Source organism: Heptranchias perlo, chromosome 41, assembly GCF_035084215.1.
Source record: "Heptranchias perlo isolate sHepPer1 chromosome 41, sHepPer1.hap1, whole genome shotgun sequence".
Taxonomy (NCBI): Eukaryota; Metazoa; Chordata; class Chondrichthyes; order Hexanchiformes; family Hexanchidae; genus Heptranchias; species Heptranchias perlo.
The window spans coordinates 3,075,489-3,099,497 of record NC_090365.1 but is presented as its reverse complement, the minus strand read 5'-3'; the positions used below and the strand labels follow the sequence as shown (position 1 = coordinate 3,099,497).

Here is a 24,009-nt window from a genome sequence, read left to right as displayed (position 1 = left end):
AGGTTAGGGAGGAAATTGCGGGTCCCCTAGCAGAGATATTTGAATCATCCACCGCTACAGGTGAGGTGCCTGAAGATTGGAGGGTAGCAAATGTTGTGCCTTTGTTTAAGAAGGGCGGCAGGGAAAAGCCTGGGAACTACAGACCAGTGAGCCTGACATCTGTAGTGGGTAAGTTGTTAGAGGGTATTCTGAGGGACAGAATCTACAGGCATTTGGAGAGGCAGGGACTAATTAGGAACAGTCAGCATGGTTTTGTGAGAGGAAAATCATGTCTCACGAATTTGATTGAGTTTTTTGAAGGGGTAACCAAGAAGATAGATGAGGGCTGTGCAGTAGACGTGGTCTACATGGACTTCAGCAAAGCATTTGACAAGGTACCGCATGGTAGGTTGTTACATAAGGTTAAATCTCATGGGATCCAAGGTGAGGTAGCCAATTGGATACAAAATTGGCTTGACGACAGAAGACAGAGGGTGGTTGTCGAGGGTTGTTTTTCAAACTGGATGCCTGTGTCCAGCGGTGTGCCTCAGGGATCGGTGCTGGGTCCGCTGTTATTTGTTATTTATATTAATGATTTGGATGAGAATTTAGGAGGCATGGTTAGTAAGTTTGCAGATGACACCAAGATTGGTGGCATTGTGGACAGTGAAGAAGGTTATCTAGGATTGCAACGGGATCTTGATAAATTGGGCCAGTGGGCCGATGAATGGCAGATGGAGTTTAATTTAGATAAATGTGAGGTGATGCATTTTGGTAGATCGAATCGGGCCAGGACCTACTCCGTTAATGGTAGGGCGTTGGGGAGAGTTATAGAACAAAGAGATCTAGGAGTACAGATTCATAGCTCCTTGAAAGTGGAGTCACAGGTGGATAGGGTGGTGAAGAAGGCATTCAGCATGCTTGGTTTCATTGGTCAGAACATTGAATGCAGGAGTTGGGATGTCTTGTTGAAGTTGTACAGGGCATTGGTGAGGCCACACTTGGAGTACTGTGTACAGTTCTGGTCACCCTATTATAGAAAGGATATTATTAAACTAGAAAGAGTGCAGAAAAGATTTACTAGGATGCTACCGGGACTTGATGGTTTGACTTACAGGGAGAGGTTAGACAGACTGGGACTTTATTCCCTGGAGAGTAGGAGGTTAAGGGGTGATCTTATAGAAGTCTATAAAATAATGAGGGGCATAGATAAGGTCGATAGTCAAAATCTTTTCCCAAAGGTAGGGGAGTCTATAACGAGGGGGCACAGATTTAAGGTGAGAGGGGAGAGATACAAAAGGATCCAGAGGGGCAATTTTTTCACTCAAAGGGTGGTGAGTGTCTGGAACGAGCTGCCAGAGGCAGTAGTAGAGGCGGGTACAATTTTGTCTTTTAAAAAGCATTTGGACAGTTACATGGGGAAGATGGGTATCGAGGGATATGGGCCAAGTGCAGGCAATTGGGACTAGCTTAGTGGTATAAACTGGGCGACATGGACATGTTGGGCCGAAGGGCCTGTTTCCATGTTGTAACTTCTATGACTGTACTGCTTTTAACAAGGAAAATAATTCTTTTAGCTGTGGTTGATGAAACTAGGCCACAAGCAGATTCTGAAGGAAGCACAAAAAGATACTGGAGTGCAAATGATCACACTAGTTTCGGCTACACTCTGAGGAATCAATGTTCCATTCATTTTGAGATGAGAGAGCTCAGGAGACACCTCGTGGGAGCTCAGTACAGAATAAGCAGTGTGCTAATCCTTTACTGCTGATAGTCCTGCCCTCTGCTGGAGAATTAGAACATGTACAAACAATGCCTGTACTCTTCAGCAACCAGTTTTAGTTAAGGACAGCGCTAACCTCCTACTCTGTACTGAACTTTTCAGATCGAAAAATAAGACTGCAAGTCCCACAATAGTCCGTTCTGAGCCACAGAGTCCAGGAAGGTGGTGGGTTAGACCGCGGTCGGTGCTGATTTAGCTGATCTTGGCAGGGCAGTAATTGGCCTCAGTGAGTAAGGCTGGGGTGGGGGGAGTGAGGGTGTCAATGTGAGAATAAGATCGACCTTATGTCTGATGCCTCAGCCTGGGTTCAGACATGAAGATAGAGCGCGATTCCAACAGGAGTCGGTGTCTTTGAAAAAGGGGAGAAAACTGAACAAGTGCAGGAGGGAGGGCAGGTGAATTGCGAGCAGCACTGAAGACAAAACAAATCTATTGTAGGTTACAGAATCGCCCAATCCATTCAAAAAACACGAGAATGCAGAAAGTTAAAAAAAGATATTTGTCTCTAAGAGAGTTTGATCCATGCAACACCATCTGTTCATCATCAGTGAAATCAATTGGAAATCAACCTGTTAACGAGAGCAGATTGTGGCAGCTTTACAGGAATTTACCGTGCACAGACAAACAGATAGAAACATGGAGTGAGCAGAAAAGCATTACTTTAGTCTGATTTTTCGAGCCATTGCTCGCAGCTCGTCCTCACGCTCCTGAAAGAAACAGAACACACAGTTAAACAAAAATGAGTCACAGGGTCCCTGGTGGTTTGTTCAGTCACGAATAGATCGTTCTACAGTTTCTGCATGTAACAAGGTTTCTCTGCGCCCACCTGTGCACGAATTTGGCTGCCAGTCACACGCACTGTCACCGTTTTCCTGTTTCCCTTTACCCCTGCTCCTTCTTATACCCAATCTCTGTTCCGTGTATCATGCCCCCCTCGGTCTCCCAACTCATTCCACACTGCTCTCCAGCTGACCTGCTTTCTTGCCACCGTCTGCTCAATCTTGACGATTTTAACCGTGACCTAAAATTCCCCCTGCCCACTCTTTTCCAGTTTCTCTGATCACTTCAATGTCTCGCTCAACATCCATATCTTGATCAAACCCTGTTAATGTCATTCCCCCCACCCCCCCCGGAATAAAGTACCCCCAGTGCTCTCTCCTCTGGCCTTCCTATATCACTGACACTGCTAACTTGCTGAACAGCTCCCTTGTTTCTGGCTTCAATGTCATCACCCAGTCTCTCAGTCTCCTATATCCTGCCCTCCCTCGCATACAATCCCTACATCCACATGGTCAAGTCTGAGAGCGGCAGGCTGGCCTGATGTTCCACCCGCCCAGATCTGGCTGAACCACTACGAAATACTTTGTCCCTCGCTCTGCGGCAAAGTCATCCTGCTGCCCTATGATTAACCCGAAGGATAAAGACTACTCCGAGCAATCTTCGCAACGACAAACTATCTTCTCCGTCTCCACCCCTTCCCATAGCCTGGCCAAGATCAGATACCAATGGTCTGTGACACACGTGGAACCACATAGCCCAGGAGAAGCCAGTTAAACGTACACTTCTGGAAGGCATTCAAGAAGTTCAAGACCTGGCCCGGGGTTGTAGGGGGGGTCCAAACGGCGGCCACGTCTGGCCCCGAAATCTCAAAACCCTCGACAGATGCAGGTGATATTGCAGATATGGGGTCTGAAGCTCAGCTTGAGGCAAACAGGACACCCAAGTCACACAATGATGGGTTCAGCCGAGCAAGTGGCAGTGTGGGGAATGTAATCAGGGTGAGGGTGCGGCAACTCAGCCCTATTTGTGCTTATATTTCCTACTGGTTGAACTTTGTTGGGGCTTTTCTTAATTCTGTTGCTCACCGGTGGATAAATCCTCGATCGGAACACCAGCAACATGGGATACGTGGAAATTAATGGGAACAGGGATTTAAATGTTATGAGGTCCCCCCGAGGACTCCATGGTGTGTAGCCCTGTACACAGAGCCCTGATCTGCACTGAACACAACCTACGTGGGATAATGAGACATGATACAGGCCCCTTAAATACAAGTCTATCAAGTAATCAGAAAGGCTAATGGAATGTTGGCCTTTATCTCAAGGAGATTAGAATTCAAAAGTGAGGAAGTTATGCTTCAGTTGCACAGAGCCTTGGTCAGACCCCATCTGGAGTACAGTTTTGGGCACTGCACCTCCGGAAAGCTATACTGACCTTGGAGGGGGTGCAGCGCAGATTCACCAGAATTATATCTGGGTTTAAAGGGTTAAACATGAGAACAGGTTGCATAAGCTTGGTTTGTATTCCCTTGAGTTTAGATGGTTGAGGCGTTTAAAACGTCAAAGGAAATCGATAGGGTTGATACAGAGAAACTATTTCCTCTAGTGGGGGAAAGCCAGAACAAGGGAGCACAATGAAATTAGAGCCAGGCCAATCGGGAAGCACGTTTTTTCACAGAAAGGGTAGTGGAAATCTGGAACTTGCTCCCCCAAAAGTCTGTGGATGCTGGGGGTCAATTGAAATGCTCAAGACTGAGATCGATAGGGTATCGAGGGATATGGAGCAATGGAGTTGAGGGATAGATCAGTCGTGATCTAACTGAATGGCAGAACAGGCTTGAAGGGCTGAATGGCCTCCTCCTGTTCCTATGTTTCTAAATTCCTCTCATCTGCATCAACACTACAAGTGGTTTGAGTGCTGCTGTTGCTCTGGGAGGTTACCTGTCGCTCCTGTTCTTGCTGTAGCTGTTTCTCCTGCGCCGCCTTCTTATCTGCTTTAACTGGTGGCAAAAAACAAAGTTACTTTTTTTATGCGTGTATAAGGCAGTCCCAAGTATTCCCCTCTTGCACATCTCTATCCCCAACTCATCTTAATCCATCTGCTCCCGCCTCCACAGACAAGCAACTATGGCTATCAGTATTGCATGCTAATCCACAAACACCCTGCCAGGGTCACTGCTCCTACAGCGGATACAAGGCGTGTCTGCACTTGGAACTGATCACTTCCCCCTTTCCTTCTGCTACAGCCACTCACAATTCCTGTGGGCTGTGTTGATTTGGTAGATTCACTGCTGATTGTGTTACCAAGCTTTGCAGACCAAGGAGGCACCAGGTGCGATCCTCAGTCGGCACGGAGTTAGCCCGCCTTCTCTGGGGCCAGCGGGCGGCGGAAACTACGAATCACCTCAGCACACCTGGGTTCGGCAGCCAGGGGGGAGGGGGGAGAAATCAGTCCGGGATTCCTTCCTCCAGATTGCTGTCTGATGACCCTCCTAGACAGTGGGCATTGGGCGAGGGTGCGATCAGGTTTGGTTGCGAAGCCCTCCAGAGACAAATAGGCACTCAGCCATCACTGTTCAAGGTTACATGTGAAGAATGGCCACATGGGAGGTATACTGGGGCGCAACTTGCACCTGTGGAACTGTGCAGAAAATAGCTCAACAATGCAATAGAGGAGCTCATCTAAGGCACATGGTTGGGACAGGGCAGAAGGAATTTTACTCCAAATCTAACCCGTGCTGTACCTGCCCTGGGAGTGTTTGACGGGACAGTGTAGAGGTGCTTTACTCTGAAATCTAATCTGCGCTGCACCTGCCCACAGAGTGCTCGACGGGACAGTGTGGAAGTAGCTTTACTATGTATGTAACCCATACTGGTACCAGACTTGGGAGTACTTGTTGCTGACACTTAGTCAAAGTACTAACACACCCCTCACCTTGAAGGGCACAAAATTTACACAAAAAACCCCCCCGAAAGGTTAGAAGATACAATCCAGGACAAAAGCTCCTTACATTGTTTATTCAGTGCCTTCTGCATGCGGAGTTTCAGCTTCTCCTGTGGCGTCAGCTTTGGCTGAAAAAAAAATATAGTAACATTTGCACAAGGAAATCTTCCACCGGGTCAGACAAGTATAAAATCCTGCAGCGTGGCATCGAGAGGAACAGGACAAAATGGTGCTCAGTTTTCACCCTGGAAATTGCAACTGCCTTATCGACAGTCAACAAATCGGCCTGTGGGAAATCAAGAGTACGACACAGACCAGGGAGATTTACATTAAAGTTCCATCATTTCAAGTTACATTTAAAGGTTCTCTGTAACCTAGAAGAATGTAAACATAAAGTAAGGGTTTATTACACACAAAACATGCAGCAACACTTCAATAAAAATAGATGCAATCTGATTTTGAATTCTCTGCAATATACAACCGTGCCACAAAGCACAGCTAGAGGGCAGTGCTGATCCATGCCCCACCCCACAGCCTTGGTAACCCATGAAACAAAACCTCCCGTAACATGAAACAAAGTACAGTACTGACGCAGAGCGCGCTGATCGCAGCACCGGGGCAAATCCTCGGTTTAATACCTAGCCCTTTAGGAAGTTAACACACAGTATCAGTCCCCGAGCACCTCAACCCAAGTGCACGACACAGTGTAACCTTGGGCACTCTGTTGCAATCTTTTTGTTGAATATTAAAACAGTTCCTTGAGCCTCAGTCATGCCAATGTCACAAACTAATTCATCCAGTTTTGCAATCTAACCTTTTGGGAGTTAATTGTTTATTAAAAATTGACAGAACTGATTTCTTGTTCAGCTTTGGACACTGGATTACACTAAGAACTAAGAGTGTTAAATGCCACAGTGAGGTTTCTTTTGATTCTGGTGCGGAGATGTGTCAGTGACCAACGAGGGAAGGTGTGCTTCGCTAAGGCGGCAGGTCAGTTACAAAAGAAGCACAACTGACCATGAGAAATTGAACTCATCTTCGAACCTGGGGCTTTCAGCCTGGGCTCCACAAGGAAATTTCAGGGGCAGGTGTGAGCTCAGATCTCCCTGTCTGGGCCTGAACATCACACACGGGGTGTCACAAATTCTGTATCCACTTTTTCCCCACTGTTTGTCGACTTAATGGTGCATTATTTCTGTTGTCTTATACTAATAAAAACATGTCTTCTGCAACCAGTGGCAGCTTGGCTCAGTTGATAGCACTCTCACCTGAATCTGAAGGTTGAGTTCAAGCCCCACTCCAGCACATAAAAGAAAGATGCATTTATATAAGCGCCTTTCAAGACCTCAGGATGTCCCAAAACACTTTACAGCCAATGAAGTACTTTTTTGTAATCACTGTTGTAATATAGGAAACGCGACAGCCAATTTTCCCACAGCAAGCTCCCACAAACAGCAATGTGATGATGACCAGATAATGTTTTTTTTTTGAAGTGATGTTGGTTGAGAGATAAAAATTGGCCAGGACACCGGGGAGAACTCCCCTGCTCTTCTCTAAAATAGTGTCCTTTTACATCCACCTGAGGGGGGCAGACGGGGCCTCGGTGTAACGTCTCATCCGAAAGACGGCATCTCCAACAGTGCAGCACTCCCTTAGCACTGCGCTGAAGTGTCAGCCTAGATTATGCGCTCGAGTCTCTGGAGTGGGACTCATACCCACGACCTTCTGACTCAGGGGCGAGAATGCTATCCACTGAGCCACGGCTAACACTTCAGTGCAGCACTGGGGGAAGCGCTGCGTTGTCAGATGAGATGTTAATTTGAGGCCCCATTTGCCAGTTCAGGTGGATGTAAAAGATTCTATAGCACTATTCAAACAGCAGGTGAGCTCTCTGTATCCTCTTCAACATTTATCTCTCATCCAAACACTGGTTATTTATCTCATTACTATTTGTGCGTAAATTGGCTGCCACGTCTATCTGCATAAGGAGAGTGACTGCACTTCAAAAGTAATTTAGTGGCTGTGAAGCATTTTGGGGTATTGAAAGGACTTGAAGGTGCTATATAAACGTGGGTTCTTATCCACAGCACAGTCTGTCTTTGGGTGGCTAACAACAGTCTTGTGGAAATTAGAACAAGGGATCAATGGACAGTGTGAAAATTTACAGGGGGTCCCAGGGTCAGTTTTAAAACTTGTAGGGGGGTCCCCAGGAGTGTGCCACTTATTTCCACGGGGTCTCCCTTCACACAGAGGAGTTTGAAAACCACTTCTTTAAACAGCTGCTTTTAGGAGCTCAGGGTTAGACAGGTGGTCAGCCAATACATGATCAAAGCTAACATGTCGAGCCCCCGGGATCCCATGAGTATTTAAACCCTCACCGTGCCTATTTACAGAACTCTACATGGTTATCCAAATACAGCAGCCTGAGGGCTCAAGCACCTTACCGCTTTAAATCTAGCACCGAGAACCATTCACTGCTGGATCTCAAGTACGTTGAATGTAATGCATCCTGTTCAGCTAACTATAGGACATTAACCCAATTGAGGATGAGTTCGGTTTTAGCTCTTATCTCCCCTCTAATCATCTTCCCCCTTCTCTCTGTATGGTGCTAACTCTTACTGGGGTACAACTCCATGAGGGTTGACCATTTTCTTGTACCTCGCGCAACAGTGCCCCCCCAATGACCAGCACCTGCAACTACGTTGTGACAGTTGACATAGCAAAATTGAATAGGAAATGCATAACCAAAAATTGTAATAAAAAGGAAGTAAGGTTTGTTGGCTGGAAGTCTGCATCCTACAAAAGATAGACAGCAGACAACAGCTGGTAAAGCAGTCAATGAAAAAACCTGTAACAAATTAAAAACCCATAGCCAATTCTAAAATATATTCGCAGTAACTTTATAGCATTAATAAAATCATAAGAAAGAGAAAACATTAGAACCAACAAGGCCCGTCTCTTCCACAAGTCCTTGCCTTCGAATGTTTAGCACAGTTTGAGGAACGCTGAAAGGGAACATCTTAGGAACTCATTAAAATAAAAACAGTTTCAGTGTGTGAGCAAGGTACTGCCAAACTGATGTGCATTCTGCTTTGTGTTACCGGTAACACGGCCTCAAGGACAATTTCAGGTTAGAAAGAAAAAGCGAATAAAAGTTGCTGAAAGACTACTTGAGGCTGCGTGAATGTTTCTGTGAGGTTTTCAGAGGGGCTGTGTTTAACGGAGGTGAGGTAAAATTCTTACTGACTTTGGCAGCTCCGGATTCTTTACCCACAGGAGTGTCAGACCTGGAAAAAGAGAGAGAGAGACAGCAAAGTTAAGAGAGTGGCTAGGAGGACACAATGCATTTAAACCAGCAGCTCTCTGTGGCTCGGCGTGTGCATTGCCCCACCTGATGCGGTACGGAACAATACAGATCAGCAGGTCCCAGGTTCAGTCGCTGGTCTGTGCTGAGTTATCTGAACAGGCAGCAGTAAATATGTTACAAAAGGACAGTACAAAATCAACTAACGTCCATGCTTCTGATTACTACCCAGTGGGTCCTATTGGAAAGTGTGCGCTGTGTGTGTACGTTGGTGGCCGTGCCTTCAGCTGCCTAGGCCCTAAGCTCTGGAACTCCCCCACTAAACCTCTCCGGCTCGCTACCTCTCCCTCCTCCTTTAAGTCGCTCGTTTAAAACCTACCTCTTTGACCAACCTTTTGGTCCTCTGCCCTAATATCTCTATGTGGTTTGGTGTTAAATTTTGTCTCGTTACGCTCGTGAAGCGCCTTGGGCCGTTTTTACTACATTAAAGGCGCTATATAAATGCAAGTTGTTGTTGTATACACAGAGGCCAGTCTGGCTATGATGCCCTACCTGGTCAAATAGCCAGACAGTACTCATTATGAAGAGCGGACAGGAGGGCAAGGAGCAGCCAGCACCTGTGGGGCTGTATCCCTGCTAGCGTGAACACCTTGCGAAGGCGGCAGAAAATTGGGGGGGGGGGGGGGGGGGAAGCAGGGGGTGTGGAGATGTACAGAAAATAATGAAGAGTCATTAACACAGGCCACCAATCAGGAGTTACTGAGCTAGACTAATAAGAACTGGATTATCAGCAGAGATACAGTCAGTAACAAGGACGAGCACACTTCAATCATGCTTTAATTCAGTTTTGTCCGGCTCATGGACTCCTTTCCCAGACGTTGTTCGGAACTTTTTTAAATTTAGAAAGGGGCAGCATGCCCTCTTCAAAAGTGGAGGGTCCCCCCACAAACGCACCCAAACCCTCACCTCAACTCAACTCAACTCCTTTCCGGCTGCTGTACCTTAGCTCGCCGTCAAGTGTATTCACCCGACAGCCCCACCGCACTACGTTCTCAACCCCCAGAGCGAGTGGGCCCTCACTCCACACGGTCCTGAAAGGTGGAAATTGGCTCAGCTCCTCAGGTGGGATTGTGTTATTTTCTTTCACCGGAAGCAGCCAAACGGCTTGGGAGTCTGCATGCATGGTGGGCTGTCCCAATTAAGACAGGACAGCTATGAGAGATCGGCACCTTCTGATTATTGCTCCAAACTCTCCCCACTCACAAAGTAACGTACCAGCCTTAAAAAAAAAAAACAAAAGGGGGGGGGGGTGGTCACAGGAATGAGCGATTCGAGTAATTTTCTGAACACCGGCTCTCACTTTTTCAGTTTTTCGCCCATGGCGGGTGAAGCAGCCATTTTCCCCAGGCTCTCTTTGACGGGGGACGATGATTTGCTTTGGCTGCGAGAGCCACTCAGGCTGTCGCTGCTACTCCGACTGCTGCTGTTTCTCCGCCGGCTCGAGCTATAGCTTGTCCTGCTGCTCCGGCGGTAACGGTCGTCCGAGCGGGAACGACTCCTTGATCTTAAAATAGGAAGGAAAGACAAATGAACAGCATGAGAGGGTGGGAGGGGTAAGTACATGGGTGATTTGAGCACAAACCACTTCCCCTCACCGCCACAATTTTCTGCCCACCTCTCCTGAAGGTGCTGACTATTGCTGGGTACGGTTCCACGGTGTCACCTGCCTCTGCTGCCTCACATGTATTACATAGAATTATGTGGAGTCTACAGCACAGAAACAGGCCATTCGGCCCAACTGGTCTATGCCAGCGTTTATGGTCCACACGAGCCTCCTCCAGCCCCATTTCATCTAATTCTATCAGCATATCCTTCTATTCCTTTCTCCCTCATGTGCTTATCGAGCTTCCCCTTAAGTGTATCCAGTCATTCTGCACAAGTGAACCTAGGCAGCGAGTGCCAGCGGGATATGTGGCATCAGAGGCGAGCCTAACCATCTCCTCACCTGAACTTTCCAGCAGGAAAAACTGACCTACGCTAGCTAGAAACAAATCACCAGTCCTCCAACGCCTCATGTTTAATGTCCTTACCCTTGCATGGCCTCTCCCCCTCCCCATCTAACCCTACAACTCCCTAAATCCTAACTCCAGCTCCAATGCATCACCCCACCACGGGCTGCTGTCTAGGCCCCCCACTCTGGAATACACTCCCTAAAATACCTACTCCATCCATCCATCCCTCCCCTCCTTTGAGACCCTCCTTAAAATCCAACTCTTTGACCAAGGTTCTGGTCTCCCATCCTACTCTCCATCTTTTTCCTCACACCTTTATGAAGCGCCTTGGGACATTTCTCTATGTAAAAGGCACTATATAAATGCACGTTCTTGTTACATGGAATGTACAGCATAGAAACAAGCCATTCGGCCCAATTATGCCAGTGTTTATTCTCCACAGGAGCCTCCTCCCACCTCTCTTCATCTCACCCTATCAGCATATCTTTCTATTCCTTTCTCCCTCATGTGTTTATCTAACTTCCCTTTAATTGCATCTACGCTATTTGCCTCAACCGCTCCTTGCAGTAGGGAGTTCCACATTCTAACCACTCTCTGGCTAAGTAAGTTTCTCCTGAATTCCCTATTGGATTTATTAGTGATTATTTTATATTTATGGCTCCTAGTTTTGGTCTCCCCCACAGGTGGAAACATTTTCTCTACGTCTACCCTATCAAACCTTTTCATAATCTTAAAGACCTCTATCAGGTCACCCCTCAGCCTTCTCTTTTCAGGAGAAAAGAGCCCCACAGACAGTTGATCCTGATAGCTATAACCTATAATCTGCTGTATCACCACTTCAATCGTAGATCTGACGGCATACCTGGACCGTCTGCCGCGGCTGCGGGAGCTGACGTATCGAGTCCTGTCAGCTGAACGAGATGGTGAGCGCGAACAGCGACGTCCATCTCGGGACCCCCCTCTGCTGTACCTCCCGTGGGACCCGGAATAATGCCTGTTGCGCGAGCGCGACCGGGAGCGGGAATAGCGACTCGACCGGCGGTGCCCGCGGGATCTGTGGCTGCGAGAGTCCAAGCGAGATCTGGAGGAGGAAGAGGAAGAGGAACGACGCCTGAAGAAAAGAAAAATGAAAATCAAAAGAATAAATTACATTTCAGTCTGCAGGCACCGAGACTAATCACGCTGCAACTTTCTTATTCTTATACCCAACAATCATAGAATCACAAACGCAAAAACCAGGACGACTGACTGGAAACCAGAGTCCCTTCGTTGGGTTTTAAATTTCAGTGTCAGCGTGGCTCAGGTAGTTCCACTTGTCGCTGAGACAGAAGGTTTTGCCCCACTCCGGGACTTGAGCACTTATTCTAGGCATGTCGCTCTGCTCAAGTACTGAGGGGATTGCTGTATTGTCAGAGGTGCCGTCCTTCAAGTAAGGTAATGTTAAACAGAAGCCCCATCTGCCTGTTGTGGTGGTTCAGGAGGAACTATTTAAAGAGCATAGAGCTACCTTCCTGTCTTGACCAACGTTCCTTTGACCACCAACACCTAAAGCAGATTATCTGGTTATACATCTCAACAGTTCTGTGGGATCTTGCTGTGCGCAAAATGGCTGCTGTTTGCCAACACAACAATCGCTGCACTTCAAATTAACTGTGTGAAATGTGGAGTTGTTTGAGAGATATGATGCAAGTGCAAGTCTTTTTTTTTGTTAGTCCTTGCTCATCGTGCCCTGAAGATTTCAGAAAACCTCTTCCTTTAATATGGGAGCTTTGCAGCCAGTGAAGTTGGCTGAGCACGGTTCAGTTTACAAGAACATCAACTTGCATTCATAGAGCGCCTTTAACATACTAAAACATTCAAGGTGCTTGACAAAAATTGACATTTAATGCATCAACAGCCAGCACAAGTGCCAGCTTGCTGCTCGTTTTAAAACGGCCGCAAACACCACTGAACATAACTCCCACACAATTTTGCTCTATTGTGCCACGTCCTTGGCTTGCTTCTGTCTGCTGTTTTCAACTAAGTGAAGAAATAAGGTAGAAGGCTTAGAAACAAGTAGAATTTCGTAAATAAGGAAGAGCCTGCATTATGTAGCATCTTTCGCACTTCGCTGCCAATTAATTACTCTTGAAGTGTAGTCACTGTTGTCAAGCAGGCAAACTTAACGCCCAATGTGCGCACAGCAAGGTTCCACAAACAGCAACGAGGTATAGGGCCAGTTAATCTGTTTCGGTGGTGTAGGTTGAGGGATAAATGTTGGTCAGGAGACCAAGAGAACCCCTCTCTCAATACGATCATAGGATCTGTTACAACAGGTAGGATGGGGCGTTCGTTTAACATCTCATCTGAAAGAAAACGCAGCGCTCCCTCAGTACGGCTCCTACACAGATTGGCCCAAGTGCGGAACCTTTTCTACACGTGCCTGGGCTCTACGTGAAGAATGGCTACTTGGGTAAGCTATAGGAGGGCTGGCAATACCCATGGAACCCGTACGCTGACGTGAATTGGCACATCCAGGAGAAAGGGGCTAAGGGTAAATAAGAGGGAAAATAAGTGGGAGCGAAAAGAAGACAATGTGGTAGACGCCTGGTGAATATTCTCCTTATAAATAACACACTCACATATTACTGATGCTTTATTTGCACTAAAAACTGTAGCCAGTCAGCAGCCCAGAGCTGCCACTCCGTGTCCTTGATTCTTAAAAACAAATCTTTGATTTCTCCATCTCCGAAATTAGGCCCATCTGCTCAGCTACCTCACCACCTCCTCTGGCCCCAACATACCAGGCCGTCTCCTTCACCAGAATACTCTACACCTTCACCCCCCCCATCTAAGCCCCGCCTTCAACAGACTTATCTCCACAAGACCCACGTGCTGCCTCAACCACTTCCTGGCCATTCGACCATCGCTCCTTAGCCCAACGCTTGATGATATGAACCATTCCCCTGATTTAGGCACTGATTCTCCCTCCCCGCCCCCCCCAAACTCCCCGCCGTTTTCAAAACTGACACCATCACACCCCCCGCCCCTTTAAAAAGCCCACCATCAGCCCCTCCATGCTCACTAACCACTGCTCCATTTCTAACTTTCCCTTCCTCGAGACAAATGGCCACCTCCACTCCATCTCTCCCAAAATTTCCCAATTGAATCCCTTCAGTCTGGCTTCTGCCCACTCACAGCAGCAAATCCATGACTCGCCGCTTTATCCCTTGTTGGTCTTCTCAACACGGTCGACCATGCCAACGCTCCTTCTCTACGGTCCACCTAGGTGGCACCAGCATTTCATTTGTCAGCAAAGCTCAAGCAATGGCCTCTTCTCCCAGCAACTTCTGCCGTGTCCATTTATGGGCTCCTCCTATTCCTCATTTACAAGTTCCCTTTCAGCAATGTTACCTGTAAACATGGGGCCAGCAACCACATCTATGTTGAAGACACCCAGATTTACCTCAACAACAGCTGCTATGCTGTCCAACTGCCCAATCGATATCAGACTGTAAATGAGCCAGGGCTTCCTCCAGCTAAACACTGGCAAGACCAAAGCCATCCTATTCACCGGAAGCTCTGCATCTTGGCCCGGTTTCATTCCCCTGCCCACTCAGGTTGATCTCAATAACGATCAAACTCAGTGGTCTGCTCCCACCTTCAAACCTCCAACCAGTCAACAAGGCCTCTCTTTGCACCTCTGTCCCAGCTCACTCTCACCTGCCGCTGAAACCCTCATTCCACACGTGTCACCACCCAGGCTCAGTTTTCCAAGTGCACTTTTAACTGGAAGCCGGAGTTCCATCCTGTACCGACCTTCTCCAGGACTACGCCCTAGCATGGACCCCTTCATGGTGCACCCCCTCCTGCTGCTCCACCATCAGCTGCAGAGCTTCATCCATCAGGCCCCTGCTCTCGACCATTCTCAAACCTCCCCACTCTGCTACATCTCTCTCTCTCCTTCAAAAAACCTCCTGAGAAACCTACCGCTGGGCTACACTCCAGTCACCTTTCCCCAACTTCCTGGTTGGTGTCTGCTGTCGTCCTTTGTGAAACGCCTTGGGATGCTTCACTGTATTGAGCGTAATGTTGTTAACCTCGTGCTTGTTAACTTTTTCTAATGTTGCATTTAATGCAGTGGAAGTGGTTGCTCGACGTGGAATTAAGAGGAGCCCAATATTTTGGGAGCAGAAACACAAGAATACGACAGAGTGCACTTATTTTAATTTACACCAGTTACTGAAAAAAAATCAAATTATTTTGAAGGGAAGAAACAGCAAATATACATGACCAAAGTCCCTCAGTTTAGAACAAAATAACTTTTGGGACCAAGGAAGGGCCATTAGACTCCAAAAGCCTGTTCCATTTTCAAAGATCAGCATTATACCGCTCACATCAATGGCTCTCCCTGCTAAGTTATGCTACAACGCTTTGGGTGAAAAAGATCTGCCTGATTTTGCTTCTCATTCCTTTCTAATTTTAACCTGTGTCTCCTGCTGTTCGAACCCTTCACTGTGCTAAATAATTTGCCACAGTTAGTTTGTCAGTTCCCCTTCATAAGCTTATAAACCTCAATTAGGTTTCCTAAAAGTCCTTTTGTTCCCAAAGAAAACAAACCCAACTTCCTTAACCTTTCCTCATAACTCAATTCTTGAAACCCAGTTTATTAAGTCACTGTACAATACCCAGTTTTTTTTAAAGTCACATCGTACAGTAAGACATCGTCATTTCAACTTCCTCTGTTGCAGCTTAGCTTGCCAAAAAAATGACACTAGCTGGACAATGAGAAATCAAAAATGTAAAGCTAGGCATTGGTTTATTTGGACCTCACTGTTCAGAATCTCTGTCTGCCTCTCAGGGAATTGAGATTTAGACAGTGATTTTAAAGCTGATGAAATATTAGTGTTTTCTTTAAAACAACAGCCTAGGTAAACAGGCCTATGATCATGAATTTAATAAAATCTGGTACAGGCTCTGGACATCAATGGTAAAGTCACCAGCTCACTCTCTCCAGGTCATGGGGCCTTAGTTCTGGCCACCCAGCAGCACGGTCCTTATACTAAGACTGCCCACTCTCTGAGCATGGGGCTTACTGCCTGGCCTGTTCACAAACCTCCAGTGACATGGGGCTTACTGCCTGGCCTGTTCACAAACCTCCAGTGACATGGGGCTTACTGCCTGGCCTGTTCTCCTCCCTCCCTTCCCCCCACCTTCCAGCAACACGGGGCTTATTACCTGGCCTATCTACCCTCCTGGCAGCATGCAGCAATGCACGAGGTGACTCTGACTCACACCAAGCAGTCATGTACAGGCACAAGTTGACCAGACACCAACTATTTGTTATAATCTGCAGCAATACAACACGTCAAGGGACAAATAGACAGACTTACTTTAGATCTGTGATATCCATTACGATTTACCTATGTGTCTGTACCTCAGGGGTGGTGGAGCCTCAGGACCACATATAAAGTTTGAATCCACGATCCCCTTAATTTAGACTTATTTCAGGCTGCTGATACCAACACATCTTGGTGATCTAGGATTGACCGACCACAGGTGACAGCCTGTCCCAAACCTCCTGGCCCACACATTAAAAATAGGAAAAAAAACCAAATAGGGCTGAGTGGGTTTGGCTCCGTGGGCCACAGAGACAGGGCTCAGGGGCCTCAAATGGCCCATAGCCTGCAGTTTGGGTGTCCTGATCTACTGGACGCTTTAAGGCAAAACAGATCAGATACAGTCTAACCCTCCGTCAGGCATAGTACATCCTACTCATTCGCACCCAGGACCTCAAGACTGTTGGAACTCCGGACCTCCCCCAGTCTCTCTCTCTATAATCCAGAGATTTTTAAAAGCCAAGCTTGGCGTCAACTAACCACTGCTTTCTGATTCATCTCATCTTCACTGCTACCCCTTTTCATCAATGACAACATGACCTGTACTGAGTGGGCCAATGGCCTTATCGCCTGCCTGTCTCATAATTAAACAAAACAGAAGACAGCTAAATGCAAAAGCTTCCCCTCTTGGAAGTTCTGACCTTTCACCCTAGAAGAACAAGCAGCGTCTTTGGGAACGGTAAAGGAATGATTATGAAAATTACCGACCGGGAAGAGCTGGTATGACCTGTGCCAGAGCTTTGCTGCGAATTGGAGGTCCGATGCTTGCCCAACGGGGCCTTGGCCGAGGCCCCTCCTGTCTGTGCTGTCGATCCACCCTCGTCCTCGCTGCCCCCGAAGCTTGTGATGTAAGTGATCTTCTCTTCGTGGGTAGGGGAGTTCGAACGTGACCGCGATTTCGTCCCTGAGCTAGATTCAGACTGCGACCTGGAAGAGCCACAAGTATTACTTCACACTGTAGAAATCTCTTCCGTTTGTGATCACGTTGTGCGCATGACGGTGAGGGACTCCAGCAAACACTACCAGTACCGATACAACACGGGCTGGATGCAGAGTAATGTGCCCCTAACACTGCCCATCAAACACTCCCAGATGAATACAGTAAAGGTTATGCGCAGAGTAATCACACTCAGTCTACTCTGAGTCATCTCACACTCCCAGATCAGGCACAGCACAGGCGAGTTTGCAGAGTAAAGCTCCCTCTAGACTGCCTCAAATGACTGTCCTAATTCTAACCATAGATGAGCATCCCTGACTGCACCAGGGTGATATTTCCACTTCTAGCTTCGGGCTGAATTAGGGGCAGTTTTGTGCTGTGCAACCACGATCACGAGGAAATGCAGTGCATGAGACTACATAGATCAACAATCCAAGACAACATGCTGCCCTCCAGTAATCCCAGAGATCATAAATCAAACTGGGAAACAGCAGAACAGAAGGAGCTGTATCTGTATAGCTGTCTGATATTATTATTGGCATGGGGCTTACTGCCTGGCCTGCTCACCTGCCGTAGTCTATCACAAAAGGGCAAGATATTCTTGTTGAGTGCGACTGGGAGTACAGTCCGCGCCATACCTGCACAAACTGGACCTAACTGCAACACACCAGCACTGTGGATGGTACTACAAACTCGGAAGTTTTGCAAACTGAAAATTTTGGATTTTACTGAAAGATTTAGCATGTCTCCACGTTAAATATGACAATCTGTAATCCCCTGTTCCTCAGGCATAAAGTGAGGCCGATTCCAAGGTACTGGAGGTTGCTGTGAAAGTGCATTCCAGCATAGATGAGCATCCCTGACTGCACCAGGGTAATATTTCCACTTCTAGCTTCGGGCTGAATTAGGGGCAGTTTTGTGCTGTGCAACCACGATCACTAGGAAATGCAGTGCATGAGACTACATAGATCAACAGTCCACTTGGTGGGGGAAATCCGGAACACGAGGGCACAATCTTAAAATGGCGAGGTCATTTAGAAAATCAGGAAGCACTTTTTAACGCAAAGGGTAGCGGGAATCTGAAACTTGCTCCCCCAAAACGCTGTGGATGCTGGTGTCAATTGAAATTTTCAAGACTGAGATCGATAGATTTTTGTTAGGTAAGGGTATCAAGGGATACGAATCAACAACAGGTAAATGGAGTTGAGATGCAGATCAGCCATGATCTAATGATCATGAACAGGCTTGAGGAGGCTGAATGGCCTCCTCCTGATTCTATGAGTCTGTGCTCTCAGGAGGGGGTGGGAAGGAGGCCAGTTTCTCTACAAGTATGCATTTATTTAAGGGTCTCCTTTGGTGGCTCAACTGTCTAAGACACAAAGTAGCAAAGGCATAGATGACAGGATCTCAGTAGAGATGCTCTCGTGAGCTACAGCCGGGATAACCATGCTGAGTGCTCAGCCCTGAACACCAGCCAGCAACCTCTGCTGGAAAAGTTTGGATGGGTACGTCAGGTGAGGACAGGATCGGGCTCAGCACTGATACAGCATGCCAACACTGACCGTCTAGTCTCACTAAACCTTTGTAAAACACGGTTGGGCCTCAGCTTGAGTAGTGTGTCCAATTCTGGGCACCGCACTTCGGGAAGGATGTCAAGGCCTTAGAAAGGGTGCAGAGGAGATTTACGAGAGTGATGCCAGGGATGAGGGACTTCAGCTATGTGGACAGACTGGAGAAGCTGGTGGTGTTCTCCTTAGAGCAGAGAAGGTTAAGGGGAGATTTAATAGAGGTGTTCAAAATCATGAACGGTTTTGACAGAGTAAATAGGGAGATATTGTTACCAGTGGCAGAAGGGTCGGTAATCAGAGGACACAGATTTAAGGTGATCAGCAAAAGAGCCAGAGGCGACATGAGGAAACAACTTTTTTAAAAAATATAAACGCAGCGAGTTGTTATGATCTGGAATGCGCTGCCTGAAAGGGCGGTGGAAGCAGATTCAATAACTTTCAAGAGGGAATTAGATAAATCCTTGAAGGAAAAAAATTTACAGGGCTATGGGGAAAGAGCAGGGGGAGTGGGACTAATTGGATAGCTCTTTCAAAGAGCCGACACAGGCACGATGGGCTGAATGGCCTCCTTCTGTGCTGTACCTACTATGATACAACGAAGGTACCTGGGCCTGTGGAACGGGACAAGGAATTAATGCCTTTGAGAGAGGAGGGAAGATAATTGGTGTAAATAGGAAGGAAGGTTTTTTTTAAAAAAACAACTTTTTTTCCCCCATTACTCTTCCTGCTAGAACATCCAGCATAGTTCTGTAAATCGTTCACTCTGGGTCTTTGTGGCTCTGTAATTTGCAATACCATACAGGAGCTGACTTCCCTATTAGTTTTAACTCTCTGATCCGTACTTCAGCTCAAGGTTATGAATTTACCTTTTATATGGGTCATACGTTGGACTGTCTCTCCTGGCATAACTGAAAAAGAAAAAAGCAGCACATCAAACAACGGCTCTGAATTGCGTTTACCCCTGCCCTCCCTCCCCCAACATCTCTCCCCTTAAGTGATAGCCCTGCCGATAGGCAGTCCAGCCTGCCTGAAATGGCGGTAACACCACTATATCATGGAATGGTGGGACACAGCTTCACTCCTCCAAATTCTCAATCCCAACCGTGCACCCAAGACCAGGTGCCGACCATCAATGGTATTAAGGTCAGCTGGAGAATATTTAAGTGTCAGCCGTGGTGGGCAGCACCCTAGTCTGAGTCAGAAGGTCATGGGTTCAAGTCCCACTCCAGAGACTTGAGCACAAAACCCAGGCTGACACTCCAGTGCAGTAGTGAGGGAGTGCTGCACTGTCGGAGGTACCGTCTTTCAGATGAGATGTAAAACTGAGTCTTCCCCTTCAGGTGGACATAAAAGATCCCATGACAGTATTCAAAGAGCAGGGAGTTCTCCCCGGTGTCCTGGCCTGTATTTATCCTTCAACCAGCATCATTAAAAAAAAAATTATCTGGTCATTATCACTGCTATTTGTGGGATCTTGCTGTGCGCAAATTGGCTGCTGCGTTTCCTACATTACAACAGTGACTATACTTCAAAAGTACTTCATTGGCTGTAAAACGCTTTGGGACGTCCTGAGGTCATGAAAGGCGCTACATAAATGCAAGTCTTTCTTTAATGTGTAACTGAGCCTACAGAGCAGAATGGTCCCCAGTTGGATTCACGGTCTGTGTGCTGCTAGCTGATCTCAGCTGGGGTGGCACATGGGGACTAAAACTCTCCTCAGCAGCCAGCCAGGCAGATTAAAAAAATAATCGGCCTGGTCTCCAGCCTGGGATCACTTTACAGTGACCCTTGGTGGAATGTACACGTGGGGATGTTGGGCAGGGATAGAGTTGTGTGTATTTGTGATGCTCTCTGCAGTCGAATAGTCTACTGACACTCACTGTCCAAGCTCACGCATGAAGAATGGCTACTTGGGTGAGGTACCAAAGAATGTCCTGGGATGGAATGGAACTGAGCCCATCTATCTGCACCTTCAGGACAGGAGAAAACTAAAATTTTAAAAAATCTCATGAATCTCACCAGGCCAGTGTCATGCTGATCGGAGCTGACGAGCGGCCATGGTTAGGAAAGAGGGTACGTTCCTGATTAAAAAAGGGGGCTGAAAGGAAGAGGCTCTGAGCCGAAACAGTGGGGAAAGGTGGTCTGTACCTGGGTGGGCTGATTTTTCTCCCCTTCAAACGTTTCTCTCTGAATTCTCTCCTTTGCCGTCGAGACCTCCGTCCCTGCAAACAAAGCACAGGGCAAAATAATTACACTGCTCATCTGAGCCGAACACTGCCTGATAGGCACACCATCTCTCACTTGTTAGGTACAGCGAAAATAAGAATGAACGTCCTTACTGAGTACATCGCTTTCTCCTCCTCCAGGGCCTTGGCGTGTTTTATTGCCTCCACTTCTTCTTTGTCTTTGCGCAGCATCCTTCAAAACAGAAAACAAGGATTGGTTTTAAAATGCAACTTAGCAGGCCAGGCAGCATGTCACCCTACCCCCTCCAGAACACCATGCGCCAGGCAGCGAGGGGGGACGGGCTTTGTACCCGCAGGTACTGATGGTCAGGCAGTTCCCCGCAGTCACCCTCTGTGTTGTCTGCTCACAGAGTGCCATCAGACGCTTGAGAACAGTCACCTGCCCACCCTCTCCACCGAGCAACATGGCGGGGGATGAAGAGGGGAGACGGAGAGAAAAAAAAAAGTTTTTTTTTTCCTTTCTTCTTATTTTCAATCCCCTTCTCCTGAAGGCGTTGACTCTTGCTGGGCTACTATTCCATAAGCTATTTTCTCCCAATCAATCATTCTTCCATGAGCTTTATCCCCCCCCCCCCACATTTATAACAGCGACTACACTTCAGAAAGCACTTCATTGGCTGTGAAGCGTTTTGCGAGGACGTGAAAGGCGATATATCAATGCAAGTTCTTTCTTTCCTTAATCCAAAGGCACCATGGACAACTGTAACCCTTACAACACCCCCCCCCCCCCCGCCACTAATTCAGCACACACTAGCCAGGAACCTTTCTGCTCTGACTGGCTCAGGACCATCCGAGATGGCACAATTGCCCACTGAACGACAGATACGTTTTAATAACTTCTACATTAGCCTCACCTGACAAAGTCACCTTCAGACATCCCGTAAGTGGTAGCGAGTTTGTTCAGCTCCAAGGTTTGTTCAGAGTTTAATTCATCAACGTCCACTTCAACATCTTAGGGGCGGGAAGTAAATATTCAGAAAACTTAAAACCCACTAATGATCCAGACTAGCAGCAGCAAAACACCCTGAGCCGAGCATCACTTTCATCAAAGACAAAGGCGGCAACTGCTTGTTCGGAAACAAATTGATGCCACTCTCCCTTCCTAGTTCTTAACAACATTCACATTATGGGTTCTCTGTATAAACCAGTGCCTGGTCAGCTCCATGATGAATTTGTAACAAGTTGATACTTAATAGATGCATTTAAGGGGAAGTTACATAAGTACATGAGGGAGAAAGGAATCAAAAGGATATGCTGATAGGATTAGATGAAGTAAGGTGGGAGGAGGCTCGTGTGGGGAATAAACACTGGCATAGAACAGTTCAGCCAAATGGCCTGTTTTTATATTGTAAAATTCTATGTAATATCATCTAGAGATTTCACTGCTTCATGTGTGTGACCCATGTTCACGAGGACAGCGATTTCTATCGAGGGAAATATTGCGCATGCGCACACAAGACTTGCTGTTTACACAAGAACAAGTCAAGGTTAAAAAAAAAGGCCATTCAGCCCATTGACCTCGTCCCTCTGGTACTTCACCTCATCTAGCCTAACATCCAATGGCATTCTGAACTCCCCGAATGTCTCTGACTCCATTACCTTACCTGGTAGGTAACTGGAAATGTTGATCACTGAGTAAAGAATTATTTTCTAAGGTGCAATCTAAATTTGAAGTGTCAGCTTGGCTCAGTTCGTAGGACTCTCGTCTGAATCGTGAGATTGCGGGTTTGAGCCCCACACCAAGACTTGAGCAAGTATTCCAGGCTGACACTTCAGTGTAGTACTGAGGGAGTGCTGCACTGTCGGAGGTGTTGTCTTTCAGATGAGATGTTAAACCAAGGTCTCATCTGCCTGCTCAGGTGGACATAAAAGATCCCATTGCAGTATTCAAAAAGCAGCGTCGTTCTCCATCAAACACTACCAAAAAGGAGATTTATTGGTCATTCTCCCCATTGCTGTTTGTTGGACCTTGCTGTGTGCAAATTGGCTGTTACATTTCCCTACATAACAAAAATGTTTAACTTCAAAAGTCTTCTGATTTACCCTGAAGTAATATTCTTGTTTCAGCTTATCTACACCACTTAATAATACTTTATATAACTTTATAGAGAACTCACTTAACCTTGAAATGCACTGCAGGTTAATTAGCATATCAAAAGGGAAAAAATGCTTCAGGCTGCAGATGCTCTGTCAGTATGAAAGTCCTTCAAGACGTCAGCATCTGAAACATTAACCTGTCCTTTCTCTTTTCAAACACTTGGCTGACCTGCTCTGTATTTCCAGCATTTCCTCCTATTTCAGATTTCCCAGTTTTATCTTATTTTTAACCCCGTTAACTTTCTCTCTCAAATCTCTCTCCTTCTGGAAGTCAAACCAGAGCTGCCCAACCCCAGGGTAACACACAGGTCTCCACTGGGGTCAGAAATTTGACCTTTATTATGAATTAACTAGACCCTGGGAAAACAAAAAAAAAACTTCCTTGACATTCTTTCCTGTTTAAACATTCAGCAGCACCCTCTGCTGGTATGGAGGTTCAGGGCCAGCTTTCTGATGCAGTGCAGCAGCTCACCTATATCTGGGATCTCTTCGTCCGAATCACTCTTCTCATCTGAATCGTCCTCATCGTTTTCATCCCTCTCCTCGATCTTTTCATCTGTGGTTACTGAGCTGTCATCGTAAGTATAGCCAATTGATGCTTTCTTTTCTGCCAGTCTGCTTGGGAGGAAGGTGGACAGATGGTCAAACTAGTCACCTGGGGGATCTTGCTGTGCGCTAATGGCGGCCTCATTTGCCTATGTAACAGCAGTCACAGCATTTCAATGCAACTCACTGTACGTTAAGTTCTTTAGCACATTTCTTCACCCAGAGAGTGGTAAGAATGTGGAACCCGTTACCACAAGGAGTAATTGAGGCGAATGGCATAGGTGCATTTAAGGGGAAGCTGGATAAGCACGAGGGAGAAAGGAATATGTTGATGAAGAAGAGTGGCTGGAGGCTCGTGTGGAGCATAAACACCGGCATAGACCAGTTGGGCTGAATGGCCTGTTTCTGTGCTGTAAATTCTATGTAATGTAATTCT

At 46.9% G+C, this 24,009-nt stretch overlaps 1 protein-coding gene across 4 annotated transcripts in view; it reads right to left on the bottom strand.

Annotated features, from left to right (window-relative positions):
- Positions 1-24,009, bottom strand: part of clasrp (CLK4-associating serine/arginine rich protein) — a 44,121-nt gene that overhangs the window by 11,767 nt on the left and 8,345 nt on the right. For 2 of the 4 annotated variants that reach the window (XM_067974896.1, XM_067974895.1), the window contains 12 exons: positions 23,500-23,645; positions 21,785-21,881; positions 21,024-21,102; positions 20,833-20,906; positions 19,551-19,592; positions 16,888-17,106; positions 11,664-11,912; positions 10,150-10,353; positions 8,733-8,772; positions 5,553-5,613; positions 4,483-4,541; positions 2,423-2,469 (listed from right to left, as the gene is read on the bottom strand). In XM_067974896.1, the coding sequence (XP_067830997.1) occupies positions 2,423-2,469; positions 4,483-4,541; positions 5,553-5,613; positions 8,733-8,772; positions 10,150-10,353; positions 11,664-11,912; positions 16,888-17,106; positions 19,551-19,592; positions 20,833-20,906; positions 21,024-21,102; positions 21,785-21,881; positions 23,500-23,645 (1,317 nt within the window). Of the gene's footprint in view, positions 1-2,422; positions 2,470-4,482; positions 4,542-5,552; positions 5,614-8,728; positions 8,773-10,149; positions 10,354-11,663; positions 11,913-16,887; positions 17,107-19,550; positions 19,593-20,832; positions 20,907-21,023; positions 21,103-21,784; positions 21,882-23,499; positions 23,646-24,009 lie in introns of those variants that run through there. The other 2 variants (XM_067974897.1, XR_010958789.1) reach the window with 2 other exon arrangements.